This window comes from Nipponia nippon, unplaced genomic scaffold (genome assembly GCF_047370975.1).
Source record: "Nipponia nippon isolate SJK-2023a ecotype South Korea unplaced genomic scaffold, ASM4737097v1 scaffold_4, whole genome shotgun sequence".
Taxonomy (NCBI): domain Eukaryota; kingdom Metazoa; phylum Chordata; class Aves; order Pelecaniformes; family Threskiornithidae; genus Nipponia; species Nipponia nippon.
Genome location: NW_028262358.1, coordinates 100,041,140 through 100,054,870, shown reverse-complemented (window position 1 = coordinate 100,054,870; position 13,731 = coordinate 100,041,140). Strand labels below are relative to the sequence as shown.

General features: G+C 39.1%; 1 protein-coding gene across 1 annotated transcript in view; it reads left to right on the top strand.

The window, feature by feature from the left end:
* The window catches only part of TINAG (tubulointerstitial nephritis antigen), a 49,919-nt gene extending 36,433 nt beyond the window's left edge, over positions 1–13,486 (top strand). The window contains exons 10-11 of the mRNA XM_087776084.1: positions 11,895–11,940; positions 13,009–13,486. Of these exons, the coding sequence (XP_087632210.1) occupies positions 11,895–11,940; positions 13,009–13,119 (157 nt within the window). The 3' untranslated portion in view covers positions 13,120–13,486. The remainder of the gene's footprint in view (positions 1–11,894; positions 11,941–13,008) is intronic.
* Positions 13,487–13,731: the final 245 nt, after the last annotated feature.

Genomic DNA, 13,731 nt, shown 5'->3' with positions numbered 1-13,731 from the left:
TGGGGTGTATCAAACACAGTATAACCAGCTGGTCAAAAGAGGTGATTATCCGGCTGTATTCAGTGTTGTTGCAGCTTCACCTGGAGTACTGTGTGCAGTTCTGGGCCCCACAATTTAAGAAGGGTGTGAAGGACCTTGAATGCATCCAGAGGAGGGCAACAAAGCTGGTGAAAGGGCTGGAAGGAATCTCCTATGAGGAGTGGCTAAGGACTAAGGTTTTGAGGTAGGAGAAAGGAGGCTGAGGGGCGACCTCATTGCTCCCTACAGCTTCCTGAGGAGGGGAAGTGGAGAGGGAGGTGCTGATGTCTTCTCCCTGGTAGCCAGAAGGATGCGTGGGAATGGTTCAAAGCTGTGCCAGGGGAGGTTTAGACTGGATATTAGGAAGCATTTCTTTACCAAGAGGTGGTCAAACACTGGAATGGGCTTCCTAGAGAGATGGTTGATGCCTCAAGCCTGTCAGTGTTTAAGAGGCATTTGGACAATGCCCTTAACAACATGCTTTAACTTTTGGTCAGCCCTGAAGTTGTCAGGCAGTGGGACTAGATGATTGTTGTAGGTCCCTTCCAATTGAAATATTCTATCCTAAGATTATGTTGTGGTTGTATTGGAGGTTATATAAGGTTTTCTATTTGTCTTATTTGACCTGAAGATCCTTGTGAATGCAGAAGTTAACAGAAATGAAAATATTTGAAAAAACAAGAAAATTAGGAAAAAAATGACAAAACAAAATATGAGTAAAGACCATAATCTTAAAAAGAGAATACATACATTTCCTTTATACGTCATGTATGTATGCTCTTTTTTAACAAATTCATGGCTTCTGTCTGTGAAGATAGGATTTGACACAATCCTATTTTTAGTGCACCCTCCCCTCTAGAAAGACAGGGAGGAGCCATTGCAAACAAACAAGCAAGCAAGCAAACAAACAAACCAACCAGACACAAATCTTAGCTTTATTCCTCTAAATCTGGGAGTTTTGCCAGTGTTGTCAGTGAATCCAACTTTCAACCTATAAATTGTATAACTTGGAAACTGCAGCTGTGAGTTGAAGTGGTTGAAAAAAATTACAGGACTGATTTAAAGTTCTATTTTGTTGTTTGTGTATTTTTGATTGGTAGACGGGGACTGTCAGTATGTGAGAAGAGTCTGTTCTAGATATAAATTGTTGAATGGCAGAAGTTAGAAAGATGATGCAGAATGCTGATTCCTAGAGCACTGGTGTTCAGTAAAGAGTTTAACTGCTCGGTTAACGCGAAGCACTGACTTCAGCTAACATTGACAGATCTGCAGGAATTAATAGCTTGACATCTGAGACCTGTCATTCTTCCTTACTCTTAAGGCCTTATTTGTTTTTAGTTGACCTCTTCAGTCTTAAGGAGCCAGTTTGTATAATATTATTTAGCACACTCTTCAGATGCCTTTGCTATATTTGCTGTTAACAGCATTTTACCTACAAAGTTGAACGTAAGCACACTAGAATCTAGTTTCTGTTCTCCTACAAAACACCTCAGTTTTGAAGCCACTGCTGATAAACCTTTTTGTTGTGTTAGGTTGTATTTCTATCTTTTTTTACTGTTTTATTCAGTGATATTTAATTATCAACTACTATGTTTTTTTCTGAAATTTTTCTTTATACTTTTCTTGTGAGGTCGGCCTTCATTGTAGTGATAAAGTTTCTTGAAAAAGAAACTAGGAAATGTTCAAACAAAACCAATTTCCATTCTGTGGAAGAATACTGAAACAGTCTCCATATTCTAATTTTTTAACTGACAGGCACTGTTGTGCATTCAGGGCCTACTCCTACAGAGTTAATATCACAGGAAAGTTATTACTGAAAAGGAGAACTAAGGTGCCTCTACTATTTAAAACTGGACACAAAATTATGAAAATCCTTTTATGGAAGCACACAAGTACGCACCCATTTATCTGAAAGAGTGCCAGAATTCTCTTTACAGAATCAGCTGGAGCTGGTTTCCCTTGAGTAAATGGAAATACCTCGCTTACTTTTTCTCCTGAAGGGGACTGAATGCAGATTGGTGAAATTACTTCTTTTTATTCAAGTTTATTTTTGTTTGAAGATCGTGATGGTTTCTTTTGGAAAAGCCAAGTGGTGTATTTCTTACAGAATATTTTTGTCAGACAGAAGCAAACTCCTTTTTTTAAGTATTTTTTGTTAATTGATAGGCAGACCTTCTCCTTAATGATTCCTTAAAATCTTTTCTTTTTCTTCTTAATAAAAATGGAAATTTTGGAGGGGGTAAGGTTGAAAGCTTTTCCTAAAAATACCAAAGGTGGGGACATTAGTTCTCTAAAGCTTTGTAAAAATAACCCTAATAGATTTCCTGTCTCTGCGAGTAATGAGGTCCAGCATCTCTTTGCTTTTGAAATGTCACTCATTTGGAGTAAATATCAAGCTAGAACAATCACAAAAGCAAGAGACAAATAAGTGCTATTAGATTATTTTGGTCATCTATCAGAAAAGGTAATATTGTCCTCTCATGGATGTTGTCCAAGAATGTGCCAATTCACTTTTAAGTCTCTGTCATTTCCACTTGGGAACTAATTCCACTGGGAGTTAAATTACTTCATTGTTGGGATATATTTTCTTGATGTTTTCTTTCCTGGACTTCTTCCCCCTATTCTATCTATAGACTAACATATGACACTTAATTTTCTCTTTCTGCTTGGCGTTTGAGCCCTACACACCTCTAGGTTGTTAGTGTCTATATATTTCTACTTATTCTTTTCCCAATTTGTCACACAAATACTGTTGCTCTTTTTATTCCTAGCAGTGACTTATCAGATTTAGCGTAGCGCACTAGTCATACACTGTATAATTCTTTACTCAAAATATGCATGATCTTGCCTGCTTTTAATTCCAGATTCTTAGGTTTTCTTCCTAATGTTGTTAACATACCTAAAGCAGACTCCATGTCTAATTTGCTGCTCACTATCACATCTATTAACTTCCATGTCCTTTGCTTCCCTGGAGACACTGGAAACCTCTGATTACCTTCAACAAGGTCAGGACGCCATTAGTTAGGAAGATGTAGTTTGGATAGGTCTGCTTTAGGAAAAATTGGTAATGACTGCCTTGGCTACATGAATTACAGGATCTCAGGAACAAAAACTGTCCAAGAAAGGAAAAGAACTGTAGAAGATATACAATATTGACTGTATTAAAGAAATTATATCAGCTAACAACTCTGAAAGTGTCATAGTTTTTTATGAAACAGTGACAATCGCTTATTAATTCCCATTGATTTTAACTTATAGTCAAAATATTGATACCTCTCAGATTCATGAGTAGATTCCAATTTCTTTTCTTTAAAGATTATTTTCTGAAAGCAGATAATGGTAACGGGATTTGGTCTTCTACTATATCATTTTCACTTACAATGCTCAGCACAAAGGGGTTCTGTTCCGTGATTAAGACTCCAAGGCACAGCTGTTTTACAGGAAAAAATAACTAAAGTGTCATTTTCCCTTCCAATCTGTTGGTCCCTAAACCAGCTCTTGCTCCAAGACATGAAGGAACATAAAATGCATCCCAGATTAGTTTAATAACTTTTTTAACACAATACATTCCTGGTTTAATTTTGTTCAACCAAACTGTAGCATCTATGATTTTGTGCTATATTGTGAAAAACTGATATATATCAGAGCTGTAATTTACATGTTTATTATGATAATTTTACCCTCTTCTTTAAATTCTTTGATTTTACCCCTGATGGTTTAAGATGGACAGAATCCAAGTCCTTCGGTCTGTAATGTCTTAATTCTCCTCACCATTTATTCTGAAATCATGTGTTACAGTTGTGTAGTTCTGGAAGCTGATACATTCTATTGCCTGCTGAGTCCCATTTTAACACTTTATTCACTGTATATTTCCTAATAATTTCCAGTCTTCTCCTTTGCTCATGTCACGCTTCAGTAGGCAATTAATTATGTCAAGATTCAATTTGAGATTCAGGCAGGTGTGATGTGCATCGCAGAGATGATGATCTTGTCAACAAAGTCAGTGGAGACTGGAGGGCAGCTCAGCTACAACTGCTCATGGATCCATTAGTTGCCCCCACCCAAATATTTGGTGCTACCAGAAGTGGGAAGAGCTTCCCACATGGCTGCATCTCCGAAAGAACATAGTCTCGCATAGGTCCTACGTCATGGCTGCCAGAAACATATGGATGTCTCAGGCTCCCTAAGGCGTCTCAAATAGCCCTAGACACCTGTGTTTAGGCAAGTGAATGGATCCCAACGTACTCTGTTTGCTACTGTGGGACACATACATTTAGATATCTTAATCTTGAACTAAATCCCACAGTGTTTTACTATCAGGAAAAGACAAATTCTAATTCCAGTTCTGACATTAACATTTACATAACTGTTTACATCAAAGATAATAATGCCAATGTACTGCTTAAATCTCAGAAGAAACCAGTAAAACAGTAGTACACTGTATTAACTCCCTTTTAGAAAATATTGTAAAAGAACTATTATCTATCCTATTTTTCCACAGTATACCCAAAGCAAAAATTTGCATTGATTAATAATATCCTTGGACCACTGGTGCCTTCCATAATCTTTACAGATCTTTCACTTTTCTGGGACAGAAGTGGGTGGTATGAGTTTCACTTTTAAACCCCAATGGCTTATTTAGTTCCTTCAGGATTATACTTCTCAAATTTTTTTTAATTTTGATTTTGAAGATTTTGAGGGACTAATTAACACTTTCTCTGAGCTGCTGCTCTCCAGGAAAAATGATCTGGAATGCTATCACTTTCCACAGTTGCTATCAATAATATACCAGGTTACTTTTTACTCCCATAATGTCTTCCATGAGGGCTCTTTTTTAATTTGAATAAACTTTTGCAACTAATGACTATTTTAAAACGTGAAATAAATAAAGAAATAAAATCTCAAGGATTACCCAGATTCAGGGAAAGATATTTGTACAGAGTCCTGTCTATGTAATGTAGGAAACTATACAGGATGTGAACTCCATCAAAACAAGGCTGATCTCTGAATTGTTAAAATAAGATGCCATCCAGTTTCCATTCAGCCTAGTGGATGGCTAAGAGTTTTAGAAGGTTAACATTTCCTCTGAATTTATTTTCAGGTTACTAAATATTTATCTGATCATTTTAACAAATTCCTCTCACTCAGTCTTTGTTCATATTTCAAGGAGTAGTACTTAGAGCAGCAAGTAAAACAGCAGTTAAAATGCAAACTGGATTTAATATTATTTGTGTCATATATTTCTTTATAAATCAGAAAATTCACCCTCAGACGCCTGGCTTAGCAGCAGAAACAATATTTAGAGATTCATTTTCTCTGAGGAATCTAAACTTAAATTAAGCTTAAAGCGGAAGCTGTGCTTGGATGCCATAACATGTTTGGTAGGTGCAACTAAGGGATACAATACAGAATGAATTTATTCCATCAGTAAGGCTGAAATCATGAAAACTACTGAAGTATAACTTTATAGACAGGAAAAGGAGAAATTGCAAAGATCAAATGCAATACTTATGCTTAGAAATCTATTTTAGAAAACTGAGAAATCTATTTTAGAAAATATGTCCCCTTTTCCTAAATATACTACTGCAGAAACACTTCCCACTTAGGAGTTTTTTGAAAGAATTGCTTCCTCCTTAGAAAGTATATTAGTATGAATGAGCCAAGAAATCCCCAGAAATGCTCTTGGTGGAGCTGCCATTTGTTCCCAGAGGCAAGATGTCAAATCAAACTGGCATGTGGCTACAAACACTGCATCATTGAACAGTATATATAGAGCGTGGTTCACAAAACAACAGCTGTTTCCATCACAGCTTAGTGCTTTTTCAGACTGAGAGAAGCGCATTAGCCTGGGAGAAATGAGAACATGCGAATCTCAGCCAGCCTTTGGAACAAACGTGAACAAACTGTGCCAAGTTTTAGGAAAGGCTTGGTTAACAGGCCTAGGACCTCAAGCCACAGTTGCTGCCAGTAAAGGTCAGCATCTATGGAGGTGACACTCCGTTCCACCTTTTCTGCTAAGTCCTGCTCCTGATTCATGCACTAACCCCAAGACTGGTTTTGATCAGTCAACAGTAAATCAACCTTATTATCTGCTTTTTTAGACTGCAGCCATTAAAAAAATTGGCAAAATCACTTGCCCCATTACAATCTATTAGTATACTTAGTTATTTAACTGTTACACAAAATCTATACATTGAATACAAAATGTAATAATTCCTAAAACTGTAGACTAACTGGGGCTGGAAGTTGCTTGGTCCAACTCTCGGCACCTTAAATTGGCAGGGCCATCTTAGATCAAGCTGTTTAGATCATTGAATACTTCAGATTAGAAGGGATCTCTGAAGGTCATCTAGTTTAATCCCCCAGCTCGAACCAGAGCCACCTTCATAGTTAAGGTTCACGGGGCTTCTCAGGTTGAGTTTTGGATATCTCTGAGGACGGATATTCCACAACCTCTCACTTCAGTACTGCCTAACCACTCTTGATGTAAACTACTTTTTTCCTTATGTCCAGTTGCAATTTCCCCTGCTGAAAACCGTGACCATCATCTGCTAACCATTGGCTATGCATGTATCAGGAGAGTCTGCTCTATCTTCTCTATACCCACCTTTTTTAAAGCAGAAGACAACAACTTTGTTTTGCAAAGACAGGCAGGGAAAAAGAGGTGGAGGAGTCGCACTCTATATTAAGGAAAACCTCGAATGTGTCAAAGTCAACTACAGTGATTGTGAGTGCTCTATTGAATGCCTCTGGGTTAAAATCAGAGGGATCGTCTCCAAGCAGGACCTTACAGTGGGCATCTGCTACCAACCTCCAAACCATGACGATAAAGCCAATGAAGCAGCGTTTGGGACACTAAGGAAAGCTTCTGGTCAATAGAACCTGGTTCTCATGGGTCACTTCAACTACCCAGATATTTGCTGGAAGAACAACACAGCAGCTCGCGTGTCATCCATCAAGTTCCTGGAATGTGTAGAGGACTGTTTCCTCTTACAAATGTTAGATGTGCCAAGCAGGAAGGAGGCACTGCTGGACCTGCTATTCACAAACCAAGAAAACCTGCTTTGTAATATCTCGGTCAGTAACAACCTTGGCTGCAGTGATCACAATATTGTGGAGTTCGGGATCCGGCTGAGCATGCTGAAGGTTAGCACCAAGACAAGGGTTCTAGATTTTAGAAGAGCAAACTTCAGCTGGCTCAGAGCTCAGTTGGGAGGAATTCCGTGGGAAGCTTCCATGGAGGATAAAGGAGCCAGTGAGTGCTGGGAGTTCTTCAAGAACGCTCTCTTGGAAGCACAAAACCAGTTTATCCCCTATAAAAGAAAAGGAAGTAAGTGGAGCAAGAGGCCCCCTTGGCTCAACCACGAGCTCCTGGTGCTGCTTAAAACCAAAAGAGATGCATATCAGAGATGGAGAAGTGGCAGATTGTTCACTGAGAACTACAAGGGCATTGCCAGAGCGTACAGAGATGCAGTTAGGAAAGCAAAAGCTCAGCTTGAATTGGAACTGGCCAGAGATGTCAAAAATAACAAAAAAGGCTTCTTCAAGTATGTAAGTTGCAAGCAGAAACAGAAGGAAAACATAGGCCCACTGTTAAACAGTACAGGTGAATCAATCACCAACAATGCTGAAAAGGCAGAGGTTTTCAACACTTTCTTCACCTCTGTCTTTACCAGCACTGTTGGATCCCAGGCATTGGGAACAAAAATCCAGGAGGATCCAAACATAGGCCCACCATCAGTGAAGAAGGATTTAGTATGTGAATTATTACAGGAGCTTAGCCCCTACAAATTGATGGGCCCTGATGCCATCCACCCGAGGGCGTTGAGAGAGCTGGCTGATGTCATTGCGGGGACACTCTCTATAACCTTCGAGAAGTCATGGAGATCAGGGGATGTCCCAGAGGACTGGAGGAAGGCAAATGTTACCCCTATCTACAAGAAGGGCTCAAGGGAGGATCTGGGTAATTATAGGCCCATCAGTCTTACTTCAATTCCCGGAAAAGTCATGGAATGGATCCTCCTGGGGGCCATCACAAGTCAAATGAAGCACGTGATTGGGAAAAGCCAACATGGCTTCACCAAAGGTAGATCGTGCCTGACAAATCTGGTGGCCTTCTATGATAAAGTGACCTGCTCGGTTGACATGGGGTGAGCGGTCGACGTTGTCTACTTGGACTTCGCCAAGGCTTTCGATACAGTTCTCCACAGCCTCCTCCTGGAGAAATTAATGCGTTATGGCCTGGACAAGTGGTCTGTGCAGTGGGTGAGGAATTGGCTGGCAGGCTGCACCCAAAGGGTGGTGGTAAATAGGTCTTTTTCAAACTGGCAACCCATCACTAGTGGGGTCCCCCAGGGATCGCTATTGGGCCCAATGCTATTCAATATCTTCATAAGTGATCTGAATAACAGGATCAAGTGTAGCCTGATGAAGTTTGCAGATGACACCAAATTGAGTGGGGAAGCAGACACCCTGGAAGGGAGAGCCACTCTGCAGGAAGATCTGGATAGGCTGGAAGAGTGGGCTAACAAGAACCTTATGAAGTTTAACAAAGACAAGTGTAAAGTCTTGCACCTGGGAAAACATAATCCAGGAGTGCAGCTCAGACTGGGATCCACCTGGCTAGAGAGCAGCTCCGTGGAAAGGGACCTGGGGATCCTGGTGGACAGGAAGCTCAATATGAGTGAACAGTGTGCTGCTGCAGCCAAGAAGGCCAATAGGATGCTGGATTGCATCAAAAAGGGCATCACCAGCAGAGATAAAGAAGTCGTTATCCCTCTCTACTCAGCGCTTGTCAGGCCACACCTGGCATACTGTGTGCAGTTCTGGTCCCCGTTATACAAAAAAAGATGTGGACAGGCTGGAGGGGGTCCAGAGAAGGGCCACCAAGATGATCAAGGGTCTGGGAAGCCTGCCCTATGAGGCTAGGCTGAGACAACTGGGTTTGTTCAGCCTTGAGAAAATGAGGCTTCGAGGTGATCTCATCACCATGTACCAGTACTTAAAGGGGAGCTACAAAGAAGATGGAGACTCCCTTTTTACAAGGAGTCACATGATGAGGACAAGGGGTAACGGGTACAAGTTACTCCCACGGAGATTCCAACTGGACATGAGAGGTAAATTTTTCACAGTGAGAACAGTCAACCATTGGAATAATCTCCCCAGGAAAGTGGTTGACTCCGCTGCACTGAACATGTTTAAGACTCAGCTGGACATGGTGCTGGGCCATCTCATCTAGATTGTGCTAGAAAGGTTGGACCAGATGATCCTCGAGGTCCCTTCCAACCTGGTATTCTATGATTCTATGAAATAGATCTCCCCTGATCCACCTCTCCTGAGGGCTGAACAAAGGCTGCTCCCTCAGCCTCTCCTTGTACATCATGTGCTCCAGATCCCAAACATCTCAGTGGACTCCTGCTGGTCTTGTTCCATCCTGTTAATGTCTTTCCTGTATGGGGAAGCCCAAAACTGGTCACAGTGCTCCGGGCGCAGAAAGGCAGGTTCTAAATAAAAGGGATTAGTCACTTCTCTTTACCTACTGGCTGCACTCTTGTATACTTTAATTTAATGTATTTTAATGTAGAGTATTTGGATGAAAGCCCATGGGCATGGATTACTGAGCAAGCAGCTCTTCTTTCTAAACTGTAAGATAAAATGCATACGTCAAGTGCCTCTGTTGGTATTTGACTATGATGGAACAAAATCTAGGAAATTAAATTCATGGCTATGTTATAGTAAAGAATAAAAAAGGATCTTTTTCCATTTTGGTTTCTAAGTTTTCTTCCTTTTAGAAACAATTCTGAGAATCAATAAATTCCTATCAGTGTATGAAACTAGAGGTTGACTTTTTTTTTTTTTAGAAAATAACAAATGTTAGAAAAATATTTAATCGCAGAAATGTGAGTCTGTAGGAACTGGTCATCATCCTGCTATCCTGCTCAAACAAGTGGGAGAGATAACGTGTAGTACTGAATGCAGGAGTACCTGAATATAAATTCAAAACAATTTTCCTCTGTCATTAAGACTGATGTAAATATTGGACTTTCAGGCTGCAGCTCATGTAATTTTTTTTAGTAAAATGGTCACAAGAAAAGAAGTAAATCTGAATCTGATATGAAATCAGACAGCCTATTATATCTTTTCTTTTAAATTTGTGATCACGACAGACAATATCTGAAATATGTTTGGCAAAGAAATGGCAAAGATTATCAATAATCCCTGAACTCTCACATGGTAATTCAAAGAAAAAGCATCACGACGCATTTTTAAAAAATAACAATTACTTTCAATGGTCATTATGACCAACATTGTTTTTATGATTCCTTGCATTTAATGAGCAGTAGCTACAATTTGTGCTTGCAACTGTAATCCAGACTTCACCTCTCTGCTAGTCACCAATTTGTCTTGCTTTTTTTTTTTCCTTTGGCTGGAAGTGCAGATATTCTACATTGGGGTTCACTGTTAACTGAGGAGAGCTGATGCCACCGTGGCTGTTCAGATTTTTTTAGAAAGATGACACAAAAGTCCTAATTTCCCCATTCACAGTGTGGGATTTCTCATCATATTTTTGCCGCTTGCCTTTCAAAGTGAATGGAGCACTGCAAATACAGCTCAAACATGTGGCATTGATGGGATATACACCAAGAAACACCCTGTCAGTGGCATTCGGTATATTCTAGGATTAACTTTATACTGTGGAAAAATCTATAAAAGTTCACGTCTTTGGTTTTCTGTTTATTTGTGCCCTTTTATAGGCACCCAAACATCATGAAAGAAATTTTTTCATGTAAGAAATTTTTTACAATGAGGGTGGTAAAACACAGGAACAGGTTGCCCCAGAGAGGTGGTAGATGCCCCATCCCTGGAAACATTCAAGGCCAGGCTGGATGGGGCTCTGAGCAACCTGATCTAGTTGAAGATGTCCCTGCCCATTGCAGGGGGGTTGGACTAGATGACCTTTAAAGGTCCCTTCCATCCCAAACTATTCTATGATTCTATGACCTGTGAACAGTAAATAGACAAGCATTCATTGTATAAATGCAAAACAAGACAGAATTCTCTAAGCAATCAATAGACATACCATATATACCCACTACCTAAGGTGTGCAGTGCAGCTTTTGCTCATTGAACTACATCCAGATGATGGCCTTGCAACTTCTGTCCCGTATATATACAAAGTGAGGCTTAACAACTCAGAGCACTGTACAGTTCAGCTACAACTACACAGTTATGAAAGTCCTATCACCTGGCAGGTGGGGCAATCTCTTGTGTGGTTTCATGAATATTGCCACAACATTTAGCATGTCCTCAAAGTTGTCGAAGAAACATCAAGTAAGTTTACAGGTCATCCCCCACACTGTGCAGTAAAACAGATTAGGTTGTCAGCAATTTAATTTGGGCTGAGAAAAGCTGGGAACATTTTCAGTCCCAACTCACCAGCTATTTTTATAAAGATGTTGGATGAGATCTTTAACAAAAATGTTCCTAGGGATCTTCAGCTGAATTGAAGAAATGTGTTCACATTCATTTAAATACTCCTACAGAGTTCAGTTCAGTTTAGCCAGCAAGCTGTCCAGAGGAGAGGTTCTGTCAATGAAAACAGGTTTTTGCAATGACAAACTAAAACTACACTTGCGTTAAGTTTTTGTAGTCCCTAGTGGCAATTTGCCTTAAGGCTAGCAAGATGCTTATCCCTATTTTCAGCAGCAGCAGAGTTTGTTATTTAAACATGGAGACGTGTATCAGTCATGTTTTGTTCTGACACTGATATTAGGACAACTAACTAAGACAAGCTTTTCTTTTCTAGTTGCTTGTTTAAAGTTACAAAATGTGAATATATGCATCAAAGGTCTCACTAGTACCATCTCTTGTAACAGGTGGGGCACGTTAGCTGACAAAAATGGACAGAAACAGAAGTTCTGGGTAAGTGAATCCTTAGCATTGTGTTTTGAGGCAGAGGAAAAAAATCTCTGCAACACAGATTATCTAAAAAAATCTTATTTCCTTTCAATTAATCTCTCTGTGTCTATTTTTTTCCTTCACCTTAAAGTCTCCTGCATAATTCTATTCCCTTTCTGGCAACTTTTATCATGCTGACCCTAGAACTATATAGCATCATCTACCTCAATTTCAAAGCCTATTTCATCTGATCTCCCACATATATCTGTGTTTTTTCCTACACTGTCTTAACTCCTACACAAATTCTCAAATGTTATTCAAATTTCCCATGAAAACTCAGTTGTTTTTGATGCCTGTAAATGAGACTCAATAAAAGTAATCAATATTATTTGTTAAAACATTTGGAAAAGTCAAGCTATCTATTTAAACAACATTGGCAAATGCTATCCACCTATCAGAAAAAAAATTAAGCATTGGCTTTCAGCCATTTAGAGTAAGTCAGACTTTATCACTTTGATTGTGATTAACAGCTCATCTCATTATTCCTGTGTTCAGCAGAAGGTAATTTGGAGTTTACATAGCTGATGGCAGGGCTTATGGTACATAGTTTCACTAACATCCAGGGCAAAACTTCTACTGACTTCATTAGAAACTAAATTGCTCAATATGTCAATAGCTACTTGAATTAAACCTTTTTTATTAGAAGTCAGCTCTTTCGTATCTTGGGTCTCTCTTTAACAGATTAGTTGTAATTGGAATTTTGACCATTGTTGTTTCAATGAGCACTTTCTCCAGCCAGCAGTTGAATTATCTAATGGTTTCTGCTTCAATTTATCAAACTGTCACGTAGAAATAGTATTCTGTTTTTATTAACCTTGGTTTTGGAACTGAATTTTTGATGAAAACGAAAAGGAACAAATGATTAGAAATCAGAAAAAGATGCATTCTGATTCTCAGTGCACCAAATCTGAGAAACTCTGTTTCTTAAAAAGGAAACTAACACAAAGGATTAATTTTGCATTTTACACCTTGCATTTCTAAATATTACTTTAAAATTAAAATTAATATTTTTTCCTCTTTGTTTTTCTTTAGATTGCTGCAAATTCCTGGGGAAAATCTTGGGGAGAAAATGGTTATTTTAGGATTCTACGTGGACAAAATGAGTGTGACATTGAGAAGCTGATTTTAGCTACTTTGGGATAGCCATAGTCTTCTACTCTAATTGTATTGTACCGTACTCTGCTTTATGTATCTATTCTTTCCATTATTGCATATTGAGCCTTTCTAGAGAAATAAAAATGTCTCCTCTGTAAGTTGCCTTTCTTTCTATTATCACTCATTAAGGCTTCCTGACTTGAACACACTGCAGGCATCACAACACTCTCAGATCTCACCTGGTACAAACACTCCTTTATACTAATAGCAAGTTGTATCCAGGGCTACTGAAAACCTTGGTGTCTCACAAGAGTGGGAAGTTCCCTCCTCTCTTATTTACATCTCACCACTATTTTGTTACATTACTAATGGTTGATTCAACAGTGCCTGAAATAAATGGAGTTACATTGTTAGTATTAATCTCTTTACAATACATACTCTGGTCACAAATAACTTTAGAAATATTATGTACTCTTCAACACAGAATTGGCCTAGGCAGCTCATGGTCATACTGGATAAAAAATTCCAAAGAAATGTAAGTAGACTTCTGATCCTGTTGCAGATTAATTATTTCCTATCCTAGCTTAGATAAGTTGTATCTATGTAGCATTATCTCTTCCAGGAAATTAATTTTTTCTAGTAGATCCCACAAAGTTGATG